Source organism: Emydura macquarii, unplaced genomic scaffold (genome assembly GCF_026122565.2).
Source record: "Emydura macquarii macquarii isolate MOO-44397 ecotype Brisbane River unplaced genomic scaffold, CSIRO-AGI_Emac_v2 contig_2417, whole genome shotgun sequence".
Lineage (NCBI taxonomy): Eukaryota > Metazoa > Chordata > Testudines > Chelidae > Emydura > Emydura macquarii.
The window spans coordinates 2,227,735-2,251,133 of NW_027132554.1; the positions used below are offsets into that span (position 1 = coordinate 2,227,735).

The window sequence follows — 23,399 nt, forward strand, 5'->3', positions numbered from 1 at the left end:
GGACTCTCTCTTTTGTAAGGCTGCCATCTCATGCACCAGAAGCTCAGCTTCGTTTCAAACAGACCGAGACTGTAGCCCACGTGCCTCTGAAGAGAGCCTTGAACACGTGACCTGGCCTGACCAAAGCAGCGCAGACTGCCTGAGCGACGGCCACACTCCAGGGACATGAGAGTGACACCGACACAAGCTCGCGGGAGCGGGCGTGGTGCAGCTGACAGGAGAGCGCTCTCCCGTCGGCTTAGAGCAGCTTCATTAGACAGCCGAGAGCGGCACAGCTGTGCCTCTGCAAACTCGAATGTAGCCACAGCCTGAGTCTGCGCTCAGCCTGAAACAAAGCCCTGCCGCTGCTGCTCCCAGGGGCAGGGACTCTGAAGGCCAAAGATGATGACAAATGCCATTGGCATGGATCACAGAACTGCCGGGCTGGAAGGGATCTTGAGAGGTTATCTAGTCCGTTTCCCACCAACCCCCCTCGTCCCCGCACCGGAGCAGGGCCAAATAAACCTAGACCATCCCTGACAGGGGTTTGGCCAACCTGGTCCGAAAAGCCCCCAGTGGCAGGGATTCCACAACCGCCCTTGGTAACCAGTTCCTCTGCTGAACTACCCTGAGAGCCAGAACTTTTTCCTTAATATTTCACCTAAATCTCCTTTGCTGCAGATTAAGGCCATTACTTCTCGCCCTGCCTTCAGTGGACATGGACAACAATTCATCACAGACCTTTTTATAACAGTCCTCCTCAGATCTGCAGACTGTTATCAGGTCCCTCCCTCAGCCGTCATTTCTCAAGACTAAACACGCCCAGATTTTTCATCTTTCCTCACAGCTCAGGTTTTCTGAACCTTCCATCATTTTTGTTGCTCTTCTCTGGGCTCTCCAATTTGTCCACATTTTTCATAAAGTGCGGCTCCCAGAACTAGACACCGGACTCCCGCTGAGGCCTCCCCAGCGCTGAGCAGGGCAGGACAATTACCTCCCGTGTCTTACAAGCAACACTCTTGTTAATAAAGCCAAGAATGATATTTGCCTTTTTCACAACTGCATCACACTGTCGGCTCACGCTCAATTTGTGATTCACTATAACCCCCAGGTCCTTTCCAGCAGTACAACCACCTAGCCAGTTATTCCCCATTTTGTAGCTAGGCTTTGATTTTCCCTTCCTCAGTGTAATACTTCCAACTTGTCTTCATTGAATTTCACCTTGTTGATTTCAGACCAATTCTTCAATTCATCTAGGTCATTCTGATTCTAATTCTGTCCTCCGAAGTGTGGCAATCCCTCCCCGGTTGGTGTCTGGGAGCGATAGGGCCCGTGTATACTGGTTCAAACTGGATTTTCCAGAGACCAACAGACAAAGAAAGGACTTTTGGATTAACAGATTGAGGTCAAGCTGACTCAGGGGCTTTGTTCTGATCCAGCAAACAGTCAGCACCTCCTGGCCAAAAGATGCCCCGACCCTTGTGGAAGGGTTGGAAGGATTTGACCTACCGGCGCCCCATGAGACTTCGCCTGCATATAGGAACTTTTATTGTCTTAATGTGTTTTCTTTGTGATGGTTTTACCATAAGAATAAAGGTGCTTGCTTAGAAGGAGCTGTATGGTCACTTGTGGCGGCTGGCGATGCACTGGTCACAGCCCTCCAAGAGAAAACCAAGTGTAAGACTGGTTACTAGGCTGGGGATACCACAGTGTCATCCATGGAGCTGTGACGCCTTACCACCCTGGCCAGGAAGGAGAGAGACATGGGTCTCTGCCCAGGAGAGGTGACAGCTGGGAGCTGTAAGCCTTCCAATGGGTGCCCTTGAGGGATCACAGAAGGGGAATACAGGTGCCGCTCTGTGACAGTGTCATCCACAAATTGCATACGCATACACTCCTCTCCGTTGTCCAAGTCCTTAATGAAAATACTGACCAGAACTGGAGCCAGGACTAACCCTCCAGGATCCCACTAGATATGTCCTCCAGTTTGACAGCAAACCACTGATCACTATTCTCTGGGTCCAGTCTTTCGATCACTTTGTAGTCGTTTCACCTAGACTGCATTTCCTGAGGTTGCATATGCGAATGTCGTGTGGGACTGTGTCAAAAGCCTTACTAAAATCAAGATATATCACATCTATATTCCCCACATCCACTAGTCCAGTAACCCTGGGAAAGGATGTAGTTAAGGATGAATCAGGCCAAACCAACCTAACAAATTCGTCTTGTTTATTCCTTATAACCCTGTTGTCCTCTAGGTAATTACAAACCGGTTAAGAATTTGTTCCAACACCTTTCCACGTATCAGAGTTGGGCTGACATTTCCCTGCTGATCAATGCACAAAAGAAGAGGGAGGAGCTGATTAAGTTATGAAGATCACCACAGTGTGAGTCACAGCCTCCTTCTGCCATTTCAGGTGGGCAGAGCTGCGTTTGTGGGTAAAGCTGGAGTGAGGCCCCCCCCCCCCCCCCCCCCCCCCAATCTGACCTCTCAAACGCTCATACGTCCTGCTTCCTGCTAACAGCAGCACTTGGCATTTCTACAGCACTGTACAGCTAAGGATCTCCAACACACAGCAGACAATGAATTCAGTCCTAGAACCCTCCTCCACTGCACATGGCAGGGAAGGATTTTACCCTGATGCACAGTGAGTTTAAGTGGCTCGCTCAAGGTCAGCAAGTCAGTGGCAGAGCTAAGCCTGGAGCCGAGTTCTCCTCTCTCCTAGGCCTGTACTTTACCCACCAACGCATCCTTCATCCCTGAGTCTAGCATTGGCAGCAGCTGCAGCATCCTCCGTAGCTACCAGGACAGTAACTTCTTTGTCACTGCGATGGGACAGCATGTTGCCTGAGAGCAGATGAGAGAGTCAGGACTCCCAAGCTCTGTTCCTGTCTCTGCCACTGACTCACACGTATGGTGTTGGGCAAGTCATCTCCCTCCGCTCTGTGCCTCAGTTTCCCCTCTGTACAGGCAGACTGACCTGTCTCTATAAAGCGCATTGACCTTTGTGGAAGGAAGGTGCATCATCATCATCATCTGTCTCCCCTCACCTGCCCTCCCTGAACCCCCTGCCTGTTCCTGTGCATTCAAATCACAGTGTCTTATTTTTTAAATCCTTTCCTTTCCCTCCCAGCACTGCGTGAAAGGCTTCCCCCAACGCAGGCGTCGCTGTCTGACGGGACGGCAGAGCGACGCTGGCGACATCCACAGCGGGTGGTAAACACACACAGGAAACAAACTGAAAACACAGAAAGAACATTTCCCCTTCGCTCTGCCAGCTCCCGTCCTCGCTGTAGCCAGGGCAGGCCCAGCATTCCCAGGCTAGAGTGCAAGCTCTCACATTGCACGGCGCAGGGCGTCGGCCCGTGCTCTGCACCCGCCTCAGCCAGGCCTGCGGGCTCTGTGCTTTCCAGCAGCAGGGGGTGAGTGGCGGAGAGAGGGCAGCACTGGACCGGGAGGGAAAGGTTAACGAGATGCTGGCTGGGACCGTGTGATCCCCCAAGTCTGGGAAGGGCCCCGGCCTTCCAGCAGAGATGAGATGCACTGTCAGGGTGATGCCATCTGTGTGCATGGAGGCTTTTACTGCTCAGAGCACGAGCACCCCCTACTGGATGTCGAGCCACAGTGCACGGCTGATATTTACTTCAAGTACAGAAAGCATTGCCTTGGCGTGCAGACGAAGGTGAACAGCGGCAATCGCAAGGCCAGACGTCACTTAGAGAAGTGGACACAAGGAGAAGGAGGGCAGGGCTTCCTAAATCCTAACTCCCGGCCACCCTGCAGAGCTAACTCCTCAGCACCAGGGCTGCTGAATTTAACGCCGGGTTAGAGTCAGAAGTGAACGTTTCGGGCTTTTCTCACAAGCATCACATTACATCACATCACACCGCTCTGCACCGCGGTGACATTCAAACCCAGCCCAAGCAGAGAGCTTGGCATTTCATTGCCACTTACCAATTCTGCACAAAGAGACTCCTGCAAAATGTTTCTGTTTCTGCACTAAAACGTTTCTATTTATGGGGTAAAAACCTACAAAAAATGATATGCTGGGATTCAAAATGCCGCTTAGGCTCTGGCTACACTAGAGAGCCTGCCCCCACGCAGCTGTGCTGCTGTAAGCTCTCTGCACAGCTGCTCTAAGCCGCCGGCTCTCCTGCCGGCTTCATTATGTCCCTGAGCAGCGCCAGCAGACATAGTGCTGCCCCCACTGGAACTTCAAAAGCTGGCGTAAGTTATGTTGCTCAGGCAGGCGGCTAATTCACACCCCTGAGCGACACAACTTATGTCAACTTACCCCTGTAGTGTAACCCCAGCTTTGGACAATGATTGCACTTTTCCACGGACACATGAAAATTCACATTACCCCTGCTTCCAGGTGAAACTGACAATTGGTCACAAAGGTAAATTTGGGGAAGGGAGGCGGGGGAGGGTGTCACAGAATTATTTATTAGTATTACAATAGCGTCAAGAGGTTCCAAACAAGGTCAGGGCCCTGGTGTGGTAGGGCTATACATAGCATAGGGAGAGTGTTCCTGCCCCACAGATCTTCTAATTTAAATAGTCAAGACAAACAAAGGGTGCAAAGGCAAAGACAGAGAAGTAACTGCACCATGGTCATACAGCAAGTTCTAGACCCAAACTCCTGGACCTCTAAATAGCAGGCCCTGAAATCAGGCACAACATGGAGTTACTAGCAAAAACCAAACACACATACACAAGAAAAACAGCCACCAGATCTGGCGATTAGGTGGGTTCATTTCACAATGAACAAGTTCTGCAGCTGTCTCAACTCATTCCTGACAAAGGTAACTGGGCTAAAATCCAAGTGATTATAAACAGGTGTTTGCCATTTCCAATCCACATGCTGCTTCAGATCTGTGCTTATATAAAGCAGGCTTTTACAGTATAATTCCAGTTATGCAAATGCCCTGTATCCGACAATCCTAGTTTTCTGAAAAGTTCCAGAGGGGTAGCCATGTTAGTCTGTATACAGCAAAAACAACCAGCGTCCTGTAGCACTTTAAAGACTAACACATTTAATTTCTGCAGGCATCAGCTTTCATGGGCTGCAACCCACTTCGTCAGATGCAAGAAACAGAACTCAGATAGGGGGTCTATATATACATCCAAGGGTAAGGAACAACAACGGGGAAGGTAGGTGTTAGTAAAGTCCATTCAGTTAGAGTAGATGAGGCCTGTTCACAACCATTGATGAGAACGTGTGAACAGTGACAATTACTTCTTGTCATGAGAGAACCATTCCAAGTCCCTGTTCAGACCCAGTCGGATTACTGCAGAGCTGGAACTCATATGCAAACTCGACACACATTCTCACCTTCTGATAATAATAATTCTCAATTAGCCTCTTAGCACCCTAGTGCAAATCAATGACTTTGTGTTTGTATAGCTCAGTGGTTCCCCACCTGCGACCCGATCAGCACACAGCTGTGGCCCATGTGACATCCTCAGAGCCATACAGGTAGTACCGGATGCACCCACAACCAGTGGAATAGCTGTTCTGAGCAGTTACCTGCAGTCACTGAGCCCTACTCCCATTTCAGCAATAAAAGAAACTTGGCAGGATTACGTTTCGCTCAAAATAGCACTTCCGTCTAGCCGAACGCCCAGCTCCCCAAACGGTCCAGCTCCCCCCCGCAGCTGTTTGGATAAATAGGAACTTACTGTATGTCGGACTTTGTTCTTCCTATCTGACTGCTTAAAAGTCTGAGATTTTGAAGGCAAGAAGAGAAACCCCGCCCAAAGCCAAATCAGAGTCGGCTGGTAAAGAATCCATCATTGGGCTAAAGAATCCATAGGCACCAATCAAAAGTCAAAGCAGTGGGAAAAGAGCTACCCCCACCTGGATGAGGGGGGAAGAGAAGGGTATACAGACATCAATGCTTTACTGCCTCCTGAGTCACAAATTCCACTTAACAGCGTCTTACTCATATATTCTGGCTGCAGCCATGTAGGTTTTTGTTCCAGACAACTGGCAAACTAACTCGAAAGAGAAGTTAAATCAATCTGTTCTCTGCTCTCTGTCCCCAGTATAAAGAATTGGTTAATGTTTAGTTCATTTTAGGCTCTGTGGAGTTTAGCTCCCAAAGCACGAACACTCACCTCTGCAAGGTAGAGGATGCAGAATTTCAGATCTTCAGAAGAACCTGTAAGGGAAAAAACAAGGCCAAAATCAGGCTTTGGCTGCGCCTGGGACTCCACAAACAAAGTTCTGTGGCCCTGGCAGAGTAATCAGCTTTGGGGTTACATTTAATGAGCAAAGGTTGCAATTCTGTCAGCTGGGAGTGCTGTCTGCTGCCTCTGGCTTCCAAGGGGCTGGATCAGGGCTAATGCAGCAGGCAAACTGGGGCTGGGCTGGGCTGGAAAGTGGAGGTGCTTACCATTTACTCACTGCACAATTAGGATTTTACTCCAGGCTCATTTCCCTGATAAAGGTCTCTCTCTTTCTGCCACAGCTGTAGCCTGGAGTGGACGGTGGGGTTGGTCAATGCAGCATGCAAGCAAGGGCCAGCCTGATGCAGAAACAAAACAAGAGACTGCCCCTGCTGCGTTGGGAGCTGTGCGGAACTTGGGCTGAGCCAGCCCCTTGCCAGCACTGAGAGCAGAGGGGAATGTAACTCATAACTGGCTTCCCTCCTGGCAAGCTGCAGCCCTGGGTCTCTGTGAATTATAAGGCTGGACTGGAGCTAATGCAGGCAATTGCCATTGCACACCACCTGCCCCGCCCCACCTCCCCCATAGCTGGCTGATCACTGAACATCTCTTCACTGTAGGGCTTTGGGGAAAGGAATCTCCTAAATTCACATTGGGACACAGGAATTGCCAGATTGGATCAGACCCAAGCTCCCTCTAGTTCAGTGTCCTGTCTCTGACTTGGCCAACATCAGCTGCTTCAGAGGAGGTGTGAGAAACCCTGCAGGAGGCAGCTGTGGCATAACCTGCCCCCAGGACAGTTCCTCCTTGTGTCTCCCCCAAGAGCCAGAGGTGGCTGATGCCCTGACAAACTCTTGGCTGTTCCGACTGTAGCTCTGGTTATCGGTAGAAATGCCCAGTCTGATTTTGACTCCTGCTAAGTTCTAGTTCTCGATAACTTCATGTGGCAGGGAGTTCCACAGTCTAATTACACACATGAAAAAGTATTTTGTTTTGTTGGTTCTGAATTTGCTGCCTTTCCATTTTGTGGAACGCCCCCTTGTTCCTGTGTTATAAGACAGGGTGAACAGGGGCTCCTGAAACACCTTCTCTGTGCCATGCATTAGTCTTTATTCTTTTGTCACGGCCCCTCGTATTCATCTCCTCTCTAAGGCACAGCCCCAATCTCTCATGGTCTGGGGCTTTCTCAACGTCCCTGGTCATTCCTGTCCCCTGTCTCTGAGCCCCCTGGATTTCTGCTAAGCTCTTTCTGAGACAGAGACAGCCTCTGTCCCCGGGCTGCTTCCATAGCCCCTCACATCAGCACAGCGCATGCAGCACAGGGACACTCCTGAGGACATCCCTGAGCCAAAAGGGTGGGGGTGAAAGACAAAGAGAGCAGAGGAGGGAGCGGGAACAAAATGCCAAAGGCAGCAGAATGCTTGAGCTTCTCGGCACCCAGACCCGCCGCTGCCCCCGTTTTCTGCTTTCCCATGCAGGGCAAAGGGAGGCAGTGAGGAGGAAAACCAAACCAACAGCGCCCCCCGCACCATGAGCCAGTCCCAGGCTGGGCCCATCCCACTTCACTCTCAGCAGCAGGCCGGGATTTCCTCTGGGGTAAAGAAAAGCGTGAACAGCTGTCTCCAAGGGCGCGCCCCTCCCTCTGGAACTGCCCCAGTGCCTGACTCATCTTCACCCCGCACCCACATGCCGGGGGAGGCCTCTGCCTGGGGGGGGCGGGAGGGGCTGCTGCACAGGAAGCAGAGGCAGAAGTTACACTTCCCCTGCATCCTCTGGCTACCAAAACCCAGCTGGCCCAGGGCAGCCGACGCAGGCTCAGGGGTTGGAAAATCCCTGTGTGGGCAGTAGGCTGGGGCTGCCGCCTGAGCTTGGAGACGCTCCCAGCCCGACCCGAATGTCTACACTGCGATTCTTAGCCCCACCGCCTGCGCCCGGCGAGCCCACGTCAGCTGACCTGGGCCCCGTACGGCCGTACTGCCAGGTCTTTTATCCCTGTGTAGACGTACCCCAGAGCCACTGCCAGCACAGGCCCTTCAGGAGTCCCGTCTCCACGGAGCTGGCATGGCCTGGGAAAGGGCGACAGTCCCAGGAGTGACGGGAGAGCACCAGTCATTCCGCTTTGCGAAGCCCTGGAGCTTCCTGACCTTATAACCCCTTTCAGTGCAGCGTGGGCTGTCCGGCCTGTTCCCGCCGCACCAGGGACTGGCTGAACTACCGCACCGGCTGGGAGCGCCACAGCCCCGCCAGACTGTGCTGCCGGCAATGCCACCCCTGCCCTCCAAAGGGGAACCACCGAGGGAAGGAGAAGCTCACGTTCTGTCGAGCCCTGGGAGAACCAGCCCATGGCAGGCATCTGAGCACGGTCTCATTCGAGATGTAATCAATACATGGCAGGGCCATCTGGACTTTACAGCAGGACATTCACCCTAGCGGGGGATGTCCAGGCACCAGCCATACCCCTTCCCCCCACCCCAGCGCAAGGCATTTTTTCAAACGTTAGCTGCTGTGTGGAGCAGGCTGGCCCTGCGAGTCATGCTCAGCTGCAAACCTTGCTAAAGGCAATGCCAGGACAAGCTCAGTCTCACTCACTCAGCAGGTGCAGCGTTAATGATGGAACCAGGCCGTCTACAGGGACTGGAAAAATCACATTCTCCAGAGAACTGCAGAATAACCATCCCTGTGCAGTCAGCAACCCCTGGAGTTAACCGCTGGTTTAGTGACCCCCAGAGACGCTGGTGCCACCAGTGCCTTCTCCAGGAGCAGGCTGGGCAAATTTGATTTTTATTTCCATTTTATTTGATTTTTATAATTTTGATGGATAATATCGGAGGTTATTTTTAAGCATTTTTATTATTTTTATATATTTAAATGTTCATATGGCAGGAAATCGGGGGAGTCAGATACTAACTAATTACAGTAGATGCTCAGATTAAAAAAGTTAAAACTTTATAACCGTTAAAACAGGAATTGTCAACATCACGTGTCAAAATATACACGGTAAATATCCTGAAATCAAACTCTAACAAATTCTCGAGCACCATTTTTCTGACTTTGCCTAGCTGTATGTTTCCATCATTATCAGTTTTTGCATGTGTGCTGAAATCGACGTTTATCGACTTTTACCGATAAAAATCTAATCCGTCCAAATCTATCCCGGAGAGCAAAGACAGCGCACACAACAGGGCCACAATCTCGGCTTTTTTGCTGACAGTTACTTTCTGCCGGCCTTTGGTGAGGAGTGCTCTGGCTGGGGGGATCACAGGCTTTCCCCCACTCCAACCACAAGGGCTGGAGCAGAGTAAGGGACCCTGCAGGGCTTTGGTTTTAAAGGGCACGACGCCCGCTTTGCAGGGAGTTAGGCCCAAATCCTAGGACATGCTGGTGACGTCCAGACATGCTGAAAATGCTGCTGGAGAGGTGTCAGATAAAGAGCGCTTGGCACGTTGCATATCTGCAGCCTGGCATCCTGAGCTTTGCTCTGCCAAGTCCCGTGCGGGATGAGTTAGGGTCTGGAAAACACCCTCATATTGTCAGTAAGTAATGGGGCAGGAAGTCCTAGGCCAGCTTTATTTCTTTATGACAGCGAAGTACGTTCCTGCACCTGAAAGGGCCCATGGCTTCTTCCACACCTACTAGTTCCAAAGTGGCCCCTAGGGTGTCCAAGAGCTCGCGCACCACCTCTCCATTTACACTCCCATAATGCCCGGGCGTCCCACTGGCACCCGCAGACAGCTCAGACCCAGGCTGTGCCCACATCCCCACAGCACGTTCATCCAGAAAGGCACCGGTGCCGCCGCAGAAACATTTGCCCTGCTCAGCCAACGCCAGCATATCGGGAGACCCTGCAGACGTCTCCCGCTAGTGCCTTGCACACTGGTGGGTTGGAGATTAGGAGTCCAGGCCATTGACTTGATGCTGAGGTTTCAGAGCCTCTTCCCTTTACTTTTGCTTCTTGTGTAGTCATTAGTACAAAATCCCCCTTCTCCCCTCCTTCCAAATGTGGCCCTTCCTTGCTTCCTTCACTCTGAAGAGCAGAGCAGAGATGAGAGGAGGGAAAAGCTAAGCCGAGTACAAGGCCTGTGTAGCACAACATGGCTACCAGGCAGGATAACGGCTCCCTGAGGGTCTGGCTAAGCTCTGAAACAAGCGTCCCCCTGGCCGGGGGCCACACGACGCGAGGACAGTGACACTGGCTAGTGGCTGCCTTGGAAAGTTACATTCTTGAGCCATTGTATTTATTGTATTTGGGTTTCTACAACAATACAAGGTCACAACAGGGAGCCACTGCATACAGGAGGACCAAAGAGGTTGTCGTTGGGCCTGACTTCCCTTCAGAGCTGCCAATGCCTTTCTGTAGTGACAGACATAAACACGAACCCTCCCTCTGCCAGTGCCTCCCTCCCTTCCCAGAGCCCCGGGCAGGTTCATTGCCGGGCAATGGACACAGCTGGGCAGTTCAGTGGCTGGAAGAACACACTGGGCAGGTGGCCAAGCCCCTACTGTCGTGTGAGGAAGTGCAGAGGAGCCAAAGTCCACCTCAGACATTTTATACCCACTGCAAGGGACAAGAGGAGAGTCACAGGAACCTAAGAACGGCCAGACTGGGTCAGACCAAGGGCCCATCTAGCCCAGTGTCCTGTCTTCCGCCAGTGGCCAATGCCAGGTGCTTCAGAGGACTGAACAGAACAGAGCACTTCCCAGTGATCCAGCCCCTGTCATCCAGTCCCAGCTTCTGGCAGTTGGAGATTTAGGGACACACACAGCCTGACCACCTTGGCTAACAGCCATTGATGCACCTGTACTCCATGAACATATCTCATTCTTTTTTGAACCCAGTAATACTTTTGGCCTTCATAACATCCCCTGGCAACAAGTTCCACAGGTTAACTGTGCGTTGTGTGAAGAAGTCCTTCCGTTCGTTTGTTTTAAACCTGCTGCCTATTATTTTCATCAAGTGACCCCGGGTTCCTGTGTTACGTGAAGGGCTAAATAACACTTTCCTATTCATTTTCTCCACACCAGTCTTGATATAGGCCTTTATCAGATCCCCTCTTAGTCATCTCTTTTCTAAGATGAACAATCCCAGTCTTTTTAATCCTTCCTCGTATGGAAGCTGTTCCATACCCTAATAATTGTTGTTGCCTTTCTCTGTACTTTTTCCAATTCTAATGTAAGTTTTTTTGAGATGGGGTGACCAGAATTGAATGCAGTATTCAGTGTGTGGGCGTACCAAGAATTTATATAGTGGCTTTTTATGATATTTTCTGTTTTATTTCCCTAATGGTTCCCAACATTCTGTTAGCTTCTTTGACTGCCACTGCACATTGAGCAGGTGTAGTTAGAAAACGATCCACGCTGACTCCAAGATCTCTTTCTTAAGTGGTAACAGCTAATTTAGACCCCATCATTTTGTAGTATCATTTTCCAATGTGCATTACTTTGCACTCATCAACACTGAATTTCATCTGTCATTTTCTTGCTCAGTCATTCAGTTTAGTGAGATCGCTTTGTAACTCTTCACAGTCAGCTTTGGACTTACCTATCTTGAGTAACTGTGAATCATTTGCAAACTATGCCACCCTTTTGCAGATCATTTGTGAATCTGTTAATTGGCACAGGTCCCAGTACAGATCCTTGGGGGACCCTGCTATTTACCTCTCTCTACTGTGAAAACTGACCATTTATTCCTACCCTTTGTTTCCTATCTTTTTAACCAGCTACTGATCCATGAGAGGACCTTCCGACTTCTCCCATGACTGCTTAGTCCACTTAAAAGACTTTGATGAGGAACCTTGTCAAAGGCTTTCTGAAAGTCCAAGTACACTATATCCACTGGATCACCCTTCTCCACATGTTTGTTGACCCTCTCAAAGAATTGTAGTAGATTAGTGAGGCATGATTTCTCTTTACAAAAGCCGTGTTGACCCTTCCGCAATAAAACATGTTCATCTATGTCTCTGAGAATTCTGCTCTTTACTATAGCTTCAGGCAATTTGTCCGGTACTGACATTAGGCTATTGGCCTGTAATTACCAGGATCGTCTCTCAAGTCCATTCTCCAGACACTGTAATGAGAACCACAAGGCCTCTAAATCACCTGCCCATCACTCCCTGAAGCATTTACAACATACACCCTCTCCCACAGGGGCAGGTTATCTGTGACCAGCACTGAACGCAGCTGGCACCAACGGAAACCACCAGTTTCAGGCCCTGCTGGGGTTTCTGATCATTCAATACACTAACACAGAATGAGAGGGGAAAGCAAAGAGTCTTTACTCCGGCCTAGCCACCAGAAAGACCGGGTGTTCCCACCGAGGCACAGCTCCCAGGCAGTCAGGGAGAGCAAAACCAGAATCCCTGTGCTCTTTAGTGTCACTAAATTACACTCACAGGGCAGCTTGCTGTGCGTGTGTGTATGTGCGCATGCCCTTGTGTGTGCATGTGTGCACGTGCATGCGTGAGTACTGCCCACCTGAGCATTCAAAAACGATGCATCTGGCCACTCAGTTTAAAGGGACTGGCTTTAAAATCATGAGTTGTTTTGGTTTTTTTAAACAAAGTTCTTCATTTCCTTTCTTTTGTGAGCCTTTATTGGTAGAACCAAATAGAAGCTGAGATTCTCCCATATTCACATGACTCCAGGTGCTGGGGCTTTGAGAAAACACCAATATCACAAGACTCTCAATAAAATCCTGAGAGCGGATCACATGTGTGCATGTGGCTAGGCACAGCAAGGGGCAATGGGAGGAAGCTCTGGTTATTGCAGACAGACTGGTGGATACCGTGTGACACGGAGCGACAGTGCTGGGTGAACAGACCCAATGCAGTTTCTAAAGCAAAACCTTCCAAATGCTGCAGAGGTGAGCTAAGGCACAAGAACCTGAAAAGAACCAGAAACCATTCTAAACAGACAGCCACTCTCTGAGAAAAGCCTCAGCCTCCAGGAATGTCCCAGCCCAGCACCCTGGAGATGACAGCCAGCTGGCTGGTGTCGTCAGGTTTTAACACTGCACCCATCACCGTGTTATCTGAGCACCTGTCTCATCTATAAACTTTCCCACAGCCCCTGACCTCAGTGTGACAATCATTGTTTATATGCTGGGGTTGGAGGGCGTGAGGGGGAGGCAGGGGGCAGTGTGAGAAGCTGAGAAGCTGAATAAAGGAACACCACAGAACTGACAAGGGTTAAAAACCGAAGAGAAACAAACAAGGAAAAGAGGGAATGAAAGGAAAGTCGCTGGTGCCATCACTCCCACCCTGTCTATCTGGGCTCACTAAGTTGGAAGCTCTCTAGGACGGGAACCTGTCCTTTCTGGGTGTTCATTCTCACAAGTGCCCACAGCATGCCAGTCAATCATAATATCAGCTGTGCCAAAACACATGCTTGTCATTCCCCAGCTGGTCCTGCTGACTCTGCCTCTCTGGCTTAGACTGTGAGCTCATCGAGGCAGGGGTCTGCACAGCCCCCAGCCCAATGGGGCTCTGAACTGGTCGGCGTCTCTCGATGTCATTGCAGTAGAAATGTTAAATGCTAGTGGGGTCATGGAACGGCTGCTTTCGCCCTCTTGCACAGCACCAGCACTAGCCAGCAATGAACGGTAACCGTCTGTCCAACGCCATCCCGTTTCTGCTGTCTGTTAGCAGCCACGTTCAGGGAGATGCTACAAGAGCTAAAGCAGCACAAAAAGCCAAGACCCAAGATGTATCAGATTCTTCCCACTGTATTAGAACCTAAGGGAGGCATTTGTGTTTTCAGAAATAACCTGACCATGTCCCTCCCTGACCTGCTGGGCAGGCTGCTCCAGTAGAGAATCAAAGAATCATAGAAGCTTAGGGTTGGAAGGGACTCAGGAGATCATCCTGCTCACCCCCTGCTCAAAGCAGGATCAGCCCAACGAAATCATCCCAGCCAGAGCTTTGTCAAGCCAGTCCTTGAAAACCTCTAAGGATGGAGAGTCCACACCTGTCTAGGTCACCCATTCCAGTGTGTCACCACCCTCCTAGGGAAAATGTTCTTCCTAATATCCAACCTAGACCTCCCCACTGCAACTTGAGACCATTGCTCCTTGTTCTGTCACCTGCCACCACTGAGAACAGCCTAGCTCCATCCTCCCCAGAACCCTTTTTCAGGTACAGTAGTTGAAGGCTGCTATCAAATCCCCCCTCACTCTTCTCTTCTGCAGACTAAACAAGCCCAATTCCCTCAGTTTCTCCTCATAAGTCATGTACCCAAGCCCACTGATCATTTTTATTGCCCTCTGCTGGACTCTATCCAATTTGTCCACATCCTTCCTATAGTGGGGGGCCCAAAACTGGACACAATACTCCAAATGAGGCCTCAGCAGTGCTGAATAAAGGGGAATAATCACTTCTGTCGATCTGCAGGCAATGCTCCTACTAATGCAGCCCAATATGCCGTTAGCCTTCTTGGCAACAAGTACACACTGCTGACTCATATCCAGCTTCTTGTCCACTGTAACCCCCAGGTCCTTTTCTGCAGAACTGCTGCCTAGCCAGGAGGTCCCCAGTCTGTAGCAGTGCCTGGGATTCTTCCATACTAAATGCAGGAGTCTGCACTTGTCCTTGTTGAACTTCATCAGATTTATTTTGGCCCAATCCTCCAATTTGTCTACGGCACACTGAATCCTATCCCTACCCTCTACAGTATCTACCACTCCCCCCAGCTTAGTGTCATCTGCAAACTTGCTGAGGGTGCAATCTACCCCATCCTCCAGATCATTAATGAAAATGTTGAACAAAAACAGCACAGCACCGACCCCTGGGGCACTCCACTTGTTACCGGCTGCCAATTAGCCATCGAGCCATTGATCACTACCCGTTGAGCCCGATGATCCAGTCAACTCTCTATCCACCTTATAGTCCATTCATCCAACCCATACTTCTGTAACTTGCTGATAAGAATACTGTGAGAGACCGTATCAAAAGCTTTGCTAATGTCAAGGTATATCACGTCTACCGCTTTCCACATCCACAGAGCCAGTCACCTCTTCATAGAAGACAATCAGGTAAGTCAGGCATGACTGTTCCTGATCAGCTTCCTCTCTTCCAAGTGCTTCAATAGCCTGGAATGCACTGAAGGGGAACAAACGGGTTGTACACAGAACCACACAGCCCTGCAGGCCAGTCACATCCCCACACAGCCCATGGTCAGATGGAGGGAATCACTGTATGCAATGTGGACCCATGTAAGCAGCATCTTTCCAACACTCCACCACCAGCTCCTTTCCAGAGGCAGGGTAGAGATGACAAGAAAACGGGAGCAAAGTAAGGAGCTGCTCAGCCCTGCGCTGCCTGGGAGGGGCCAGGCTACACAGCTCAGGGAGCTGCTGTCATGCCAGTGAGCTGGGAAAAGGGATGGGCTGGCAACGCACTGCAGCCACTGCAGTTGTCAGGTCCCTGCAGCTGCAGGCCAAGTGTAAGAGGGTAGCTGGCCCATTACATGACACTGCCAGGGCTCAGTGCCCTGTCCCAGAGCTGGGGCTCCCAGGTGGACCAGTGAAGAAAGTGGGGCAGCACCCGGGGGCTACAAAAGGTCAGTCAGAAGTCAGCCAGGAGAAGGGAGGCTGAGAGCTGCCCGAGACAGACGGCGGTTCCTGTGGGAAGGCTAACGGCAGGCGTGCAGAAAGAGGGGTTTGCTGACTGGCATCCCCAGGCCAGGGAGCCAGGGCTAGGGGAGCTGGAGAGGGCCGAAGGCAGGAGTAGAAGCAGAGGGAGATGCCTGCGGCTCTAAGTTGGAGAGTCAGAGCCCAGGGCCAGAGAGGGCTGAGGGCAGGGGAGCTGTGGGGGCCTTACCTGCTGGAGAGCTGGCACCAAGGCCCACGGAGGGCCAGCAGGAGTGAGGAGCGCTCCCAGCAGAGCGGCTCTGGCAGTGCCTGCTGGGAAGAGCAGGGCTGCAGCCTGAAGGAGGGGCTGGCGTTGCTATCCTGGCTGAGGAGTGGAAGAGGACAGATACGGAGCCTCTCTGTGATGGAGCAGGCTGGGGCGTGGTGAGAACAAGCACTGTATGACAGGGGAGATGGGCTGTGTTCAGGGACTTTGTTTGCACCGGGTTGCTGTAATCAGCTGGCCCCCAGGAAGGGAACTGCCTAAGTAAGAACCTGAAGTGAAGTCCTCTGAGTTACCTAAGAGGGAAACCGAGGCGAGGAGCCACTTGCAGGGCTGCCCAAGGGGGTGCCCCGAAGGAGGCCACTCATCTCCAGGGAGACTAGCCCGGGGGACACCTCCAAACAGAGAGCAAAGGCCCAGTTCAAAGGACAGAGCCGCTTGGGCTCCAGCCAGCAGCAGCAATGTTAGCTGGCTGCAGATGGGACAGGCCCAGCCATGTGAGCGGCAGAGGAAGAGCAGGAGATATTCTCAAAGGGGTGGGGACAAGGAGCATGGCTGGGGCAGATCTCACAGCGGAACCCCTTATTTGGGCTGGTAAGTACTGAGGCCCCTTTCTGCTCCCGATCTGACGCTCACCCGCCCCAGTACGGGTGCGGTCCCAGCAAGCCAGTAACTCTGGAGTGGAAATTCCCACAGTATCTAAACGGGGAAGCTCGCCCCATTACACTGGAAACACTGGCCGGCGAGATGCTCATCAGCCGTGCCGGGTTTCTCAAGCAGGAAGACAGATTATACTGATTTGCTGTAGCACAGTGCAGCAAGCAGCAGAAACAGGAAACATCACAATGGTCTTTAGTGCACCGGAGATGTCTCAATTGTTGTGCTCAGCAATACGCCTGTTCCTATTAATGTGCCATTCAGTTATTTGGGAGAGCAGCAGAAAGTCGCTGCCAAGAGGGACTGACAGCTTTTCGTTTTGAACCGGACCACACGATTTTGCCACAGACTTGTGTAATCCATCACCAGGCATGTTTCTGGCAGCAGGCGGCACTGAGCTGCATTCCTAGGGGAGGGAATTCTAAAGGTTATGCAAGGCAGAAAGAAACGTCCCTTTCTGGAGGGGCTCATTGTGCTTTCCCCACTAACTATCTGAAATGCGATGGAGCCAAGTTCTTCTGACTTCCAGGAAAGAAATAGCAGATAGCTTCCTGAGAAACCAAGCAGGCGTGAAGGAGGGCAGGAGGCACACTCCAGTGCAACAGGAGCTGCAAAGCGAGCTTTAGGGCCAAAGTGACAGCCACGAGCAGAGTCAAGCTCTGAAACAAGTGCGGGATAAAGCAGCCGCCTTAGTTCTGACACCGAGGACCATTGAGTCACTCGGCTAGCATGCCCAGCTGTGAAATCTAATATGGCCCCTTCCAGGCTTTCGCCTGATGCCAGCAGAAAAGAACTTCACGAAGGGGATGCCTACGCTTGGAGCTGGGGGTGTGATTCGCAGCTCGAGGAGAAATATTCGCACTATCATCAAGCTAGCGGGCTAAAACCAGAGGGTAGCCTTGGCAGTGTGACTGGTGGGAGGGACTACCACCCCAGGAACATACCTATGGGCTTGGCCAGTACGTACTCAGGGCTAGTAGCCCTTCCTGCTGCTCGAGCTGCTGCAGCTACGCTCTCCTCTTCGCATGCAAGTTCGATCAGAGCTCGTGTGAGTGTTTCTTCTTGAGCTGGGAGTCAGGTCCCCAGCTCCAAGTGCAGACATCCTCTGCGGGGCAACATTTCTGTGTCCGTTCTTTATAAATAACCAACACTGCGGGCGAGAGCCAAAAAAATTCTCACACAGAGTCAACCTCGTTTCTAAACGAGTTTGCTTCTCCTGTGTCAACCCGCAGTGGGTCTGCTCTCCCCAGATAGTCTAGTGGCTGAGTTCACTGGCAGAAAAGACCATGGAAACAGGAAATGCTGAGTGACTAGGGCAAAAGAAACAGAAACATACCATGTGACCTGTGCGTCCAAAACAGCTCAAGTATTCACTATCAAGAGCTCACAATGCACTGGAACAAGCTCACAGCCAAGACTCGTTCCCAGCGATTTCAAATCAGTTGGAGAAAATCACAATCCAGCCATGGGAAATTCACAGACAGGAAGAGGCAAATGTCATCCGGTAAATCAGGAGTTAGGAACAACGGCCCAGCACTAGAGAATGCATGCTCAGCTGGAAGTGTGAGCTCCTAGTGCCATGTGCACAGGGCATCATGCAGCAGAGCCTGGTGCCATGGTAGGGTTGCCAGTTCTGGTTGGACGCATTCCTGGAGGTTTCATCCCATGACATCATCTTTAATTGAAGATGAATCTTTAATTCCTGGAGAACCCAGGACAATCCTGGAGGACTGGCAACCCTATTCCACTGCAACTTCAGGCCTCGGGCCAGGGTAGGAGATCTGGGCAATACAAGCGTCAGTAACACCGGGTCAGAGGCACTTCATGAAGCCCCACCTCCACCCCCAGAACATCAGCCACTCCCACTCCTCCACCAGGACCGAGGAGGTCTCCCATCAGTGAGATTTCTTCACCTGCACAAGTCTCGCAGCAGGACGAGTGCTAGGCTCCCCCCTGAGCTGCGGGCTCTGACACCAGTCTGCACGTCCCACCAACACAAACCATCAACACCAAGCAAATGAGCATGTCAGTCCATCAGTGCCGTATCTAACATCCCCTCCTCAGTTCTCCGTCTCCCCACCACTGCCTCCTGCCCACCACCCACATCATCTCCAGCCTCGGCAGCTGCCTCCTGGGCAGAGAGGGTTCGTACATGGCCCCAGGTATGTTCGCGGCCCCAGAGAAGGAGTGGTGTGGAGCTGGGACCAGGCAGCCGAGACTGAGCGCTGTCTCCCAAACGAATGAACTGCTTCAGTACCCTCCCACCTCCAGAGCCGTCTGCTGGCAACGTTCCCTGCAACCTGCGCATCGGCAGGGGCTAGCGGGCAGGCAGCGTGAGAGGAACGCTCCCAGCCCAACCCAGCAGATGTCGGCATGCCAAGGCGTGGATGGGCGAAGCAGCCCTGGCTGGCTGTGGAGGGAAGCCGTAGGCGGATAAAGGAGGAAGTGGGGTAAGCAAAGGTTACTAGACCTTAGTCAGAGACCTGCGGAAGAAGCTGTTATGCTCTGTTAAAGCACCAGAAGGGAAACCTCAAGACTTCGTTTCCCTTGTCGTCTCTGCTTGCCACTGCTGTAAACAATACGGCACCGGCGGGGCGGGACGGGGCGGCTCAACACGGCAACTGCCCAGCACAGCAGGTTCCTGGGAAGGGATGGCCCATCATGCCAGGAAAAGAGCCCTGTCCATTCACCGTAACAGCAAGGGACTGCCTCTGCAAGAGGCCTGCAGTTCCCTAAATATCAGAGGTCTTGCGAGGGCTCTGTGCAGCCCTGCAATATTAAACTACTGGAGACTGTCTTAGGGTAATAACGGGAAGGGCTGGCCCGGAATGCAGAAGGGAAGGGTCGCTAGGAAGGAAGTCTGGCTGTCTGTCCTGAGCTCTTCCCAGGGTGTGTATATCCAACAGCACGTGAGAGGGGAGATCATGTACTTCTGAGACCCTTGCAATACCAAGAACCCATGGGGTGACAGCATGCTGCCCGGGTCGCCCCCCTTCCTCACCAGGCCTGGATGAGCCAGCAATCTCAGGGACCCATTTAGAGTCAGCAGCCGAGTAAATGTCCACCAAAGCCAGGCATGAAGAAGCTTCAGCCTGCTGGCACACTCACCCTCACCCTCTTGGAGTTTGACACTCTGCAGGTAAAGCGGATTCCTCAGCACATTGCAACGCCCTGGCTCATCTTCCTTGGTGAAGAGCAGCAAGTCAGAGTAGATGAAGACAGTCACCTGGAGGGTAAGATGACAACACAGAAGGCATCAGAAGCTCTTCCTTCTGCAGGCAGCCAATTTCATTGCCAAAGATCCTCCTTCCAGACTAGACAGTCGTCAGTCCCAAGAGTTCGCCTGGAACTCCAGGGCCTCCTTTCCAGCCCCGAGGCCTCTGGAGACACCCGGGTAATGAAGAGAGCAGTTCAGACCCTGCAAAACTCAAACTACTTCAAACGACAGACGTCTGCTAGCACCATCTAGTTATGAGTTATCACTGCTACCTTGCAGTCGGTTACTTACAGGTGACTTCTGGAGTCCTGTGATGGGAGGAATAAATGTGTCCAGAATGTAAGAGATGCGGTTGTTGTGCCCGCCCGCCCGCGCGCGCGCGCGCACGCACGCACGCACGCGCACACACACCCTCCCCCCAGCTCTCTCTCAAACTCCCCCTTTCCAAGGTTTTCAAAGCCCAGGATGAAGGGCAGGAAATTATTTGATCTTATTGAAATTATTGGCCAAAGGAGAATATTTGCAGGCACTTACTGGGGACAAACATGGATACTTCAAAAAATGATTATTTTGGCTGAGATAGGGATGCAAATATTGCAAAATACTGAAGTTACACGCCTCATCAGAGATTTAACTCCACTGAAACTCGGGAGAGGAATCTACTAGATACTTATGGCATTAGCTATTGAAACGGAAGGCAGATTTTCTTCCAGGTTTGTACAGCACCTAGCACAACGTGGCCCTGATCCATGACTAGGGCTCCTAGGTACTCCTGCTGCAATAGTAATAAATAAAAAGCAAAAGAATCAACTTCTCCACCTCATGGGGCTCCACGACCCAGATGTTAGCATCTCTGTCCTGCCAGACAGTGTATGGCGCGGCTTGGTTATGAAAGGCACTAGCTGGACTCTGAGCTTGCCCAAGTCTCAGCCAGAAACTCAAAGTGTACATCCAAACCTAGATTTAAAAGGGGATGGGACAGACCCTTGGCAACCTCTTGAATTTATTTCTCCTCTAACGCGGGTGCTTCCCTGTACAGCCAATAGGCACACCGGGGGAGGGATGAGAGAGCATGTGCCTCAAGCCGGTCTGCTGCAGTTCTCCCAGTTTCGCAGAACTCTGTATTTCGTCTCATGGTATCTCCCCTCTGTGTTTGGTTTTGAAGCTGAAATCAGTTCCCTTGCTACAGTAGTTTTCCTCCCTGCAGACAGGTTTGTGTTTGTCATTCTCAGAACTAACCTGGCTTTATTTACCGATAAAACAAGCTTTGTGTTTGCCTCTCTCAGTGAGCAGAGTCCCTGCCCTGCTCTCACCGTACACGCTGGGCTAGTGCCAAGCTCACCCCCTCCGGGGGTTTGGCGTGATTATGAACTTAAAGAGCAACACAGCACAAACCTCACCTTCTGCATGTGGCTCGTTCCAAGGGTCACTCCCTGGGGGATCCCTCCAGTCTGGCCCTAGCTCACTTTGCCTTGAAAGGAGACACTCCGGCATCTCTGTACTTTCAGACGGGAGCTAACAGGAAACAGCCGAGTCAGCAAAATTGCTCGAGCTCCATGTGTGGGGCATTAGGACACAGGCATTGTCAGACTGGATCACTCATGATCCACCTGGCCCACTCTCCTGTCTCTGGCAGTGGCAGTACCGGCTGCGTCAGAAGAAGGTGTGAAAGCCTCACAGTGGGCAGATGGGGGATAATGTGACCTGAGCATTAGGTCTCTAAGGGTCCACCTACACTGGAATAAAAGACCCATGGCACAGCCGCACTGGCCTAGTCAGCTGACTTGGGCACATGGGCTAAAATTGCTGTGTAGACGTCTGGGTTCAAGCTGGAGCCCAGGCTCTAGGATCCTCCTCCCTCAAGGGGTCCCAGAGCTTGGGTTTGAGCCTGAACATTTACACAGCGGTTTTATAGCCGAGCCCGAGTCAGCTGACCCGGGCCAGCCATGGGTGTTTAAGTGCAGTGTAGACCTACCCTAATAGTTAGAAACCAGCTCAAGTCCTCAAGCCTGAGGTTCTCTTCCAAAATGTTTATTGTCATTCATTCTGACAACTCTGGATATTCTTGTTATCCATATAAATGTCCAGCCTCTTTTTGAATCTTGTTAAACTCTTGGCCTCAGCAAGTTCCTGTGGAAAATGAGTTCCACAGTCTAATTATACCTTGTATGAAGCAGTGTTTCTGTTTGTCAATTTCAATTTGGCCCCCTTTAATTTCATTCAATGCCCCCTTGTTCTTGTGTTATGAGACAGAGAACAAAAGCACCCCATCTCCCTTCTCCAGGCCATTCATTACTTTACAGACTTTTATCATGCTTCCTCTTACTCATCTCCTCTTTAAAGTAAACAATCTCTGTCTTTTCAATCTCTCTTCATAGGTTTTCCAGGCCCTTAGTCATTCTCATCATCCCAGAGCCTGTCTCACTCTCAAAGAAAAATATTACACTCATTTTGCAGACAGATATCCCTCTAAGCACAGTGAAGACAAATACAGAAATGCACTTGCTTTAGATGAGACCGGGTCACAAACTGAACTTTCCGTTCCATGGGAAATTCCAACATTTGACATTTGGATTTTATTTTTGTTCCACATCAAAATGAAAAGCTTCAATTTCAAAATTTCCCACAAAACAAAAATTCCAGAAAATGTTGATTCAGAAGTATCAAAATGTTTCGTATTGATAATGTTGGTTCTTTTCCTTTCAACTATTTTACCGGAATATTAAATATAATATATTTTCTATGTAGTATTTAATATAACACAAAATGTAATAAAATTAATATTTTAATATATTAAATTATAAACAAAAGGAATAGAACCAATAAACTCAACACAGAATGTTTATAGCTGTCTGAAAATGACAATATTTTGACCATATTGAAGTGACACAAGAAAGTCAAAATTAAACATTTCATCTTTTCCTGTCAAAAATGACATGCCAGGTGGAGGAGGAGGAGGAGGGCAGAACAGAGGCCAGGCAGAGGCCAGTAGAGACTTTGATCAGATCTGTTTCAATGGAGTGCAGGAGGAGGAAGTTGGACTGGAGAGGCTCTGGGAAGAAACCAGAGGGCAACTCCAGACACAGGTTGCAGACACTGCGTTCAAGAAGCTAAAAGGGAAAGGGAGAAGGGAGATGGGGCAGTAAATGGAGAGGCAAGTAGGGTCAAGACAGAGACAGAATAGCATTTAGTTTTATAAGCCAAGCAGATTTGAACTGGAGATCACAGAGACACAAACACACAACATACAATACCATTTCAAAGTCACTTTTCAGAGCAAACCTGTGCTTCAATTGGGCAAATGGAAAAATTAAAATCTGCCTGTAGAGAAAACAAAAGCAGAGTCCAGCACAGATTAGGTAGGAAATGTTCATATCAAAGAGGAGCAGAACCCAGTGCAGACTGCACAGGAGGCGTTTATACCAAAGAGGAGCAGAACCCAGTGCAGACTGCACAGGAGGCGTTTATATCCAGATGCAAGTGACGAGGTGGCTCCTGGTTTTCAGAAGGTGGCATTGTACTTTACAAC

The 23,399-nt window shown here is 50.8% G+C and overlaps 1 protein-coding gene across 11 annotated transcripts in view; it reads right to left on the reverse strand.

Moving 5' to 3' along the window:
- The window catches only part of RGS3 (regulator of G protein signaling 3), a 193,338-nt gene that overhangs the window by 68,520 nt on the left and 101,419 nt on the right, over window positions 1-23,399 (reverse strand). For 6 of the 11 annotated variants that reach the window (XM_067561509.1, XM_067561511.1, XM_067561512.1 and 3 more), the window contains 2 exons: window positions 19,762-19,879; window positions 6,101-6,144 (listed from right to left, as the gene is read on the reverse strand). In XM_067561509.1, coding sequence (XP_067417610.1) covers window positions 6,101-6,144; window positions 19,762-19,879 — 162 coding nt within the window. Of the gene's footprint in view, window positions 1-5,662; window positions 6,035-6,100; window positions 6,145-6,245; window positions 6,282-6,378; window positions 6,663-19,761; window positions 19,880-23,399 lie in introns of those variants that run through there. The other 5 variants (XM_067561510.1, XM_067561516.1, XM_067561518.1 and 2 more) reach the window with 4 other exon arrangements.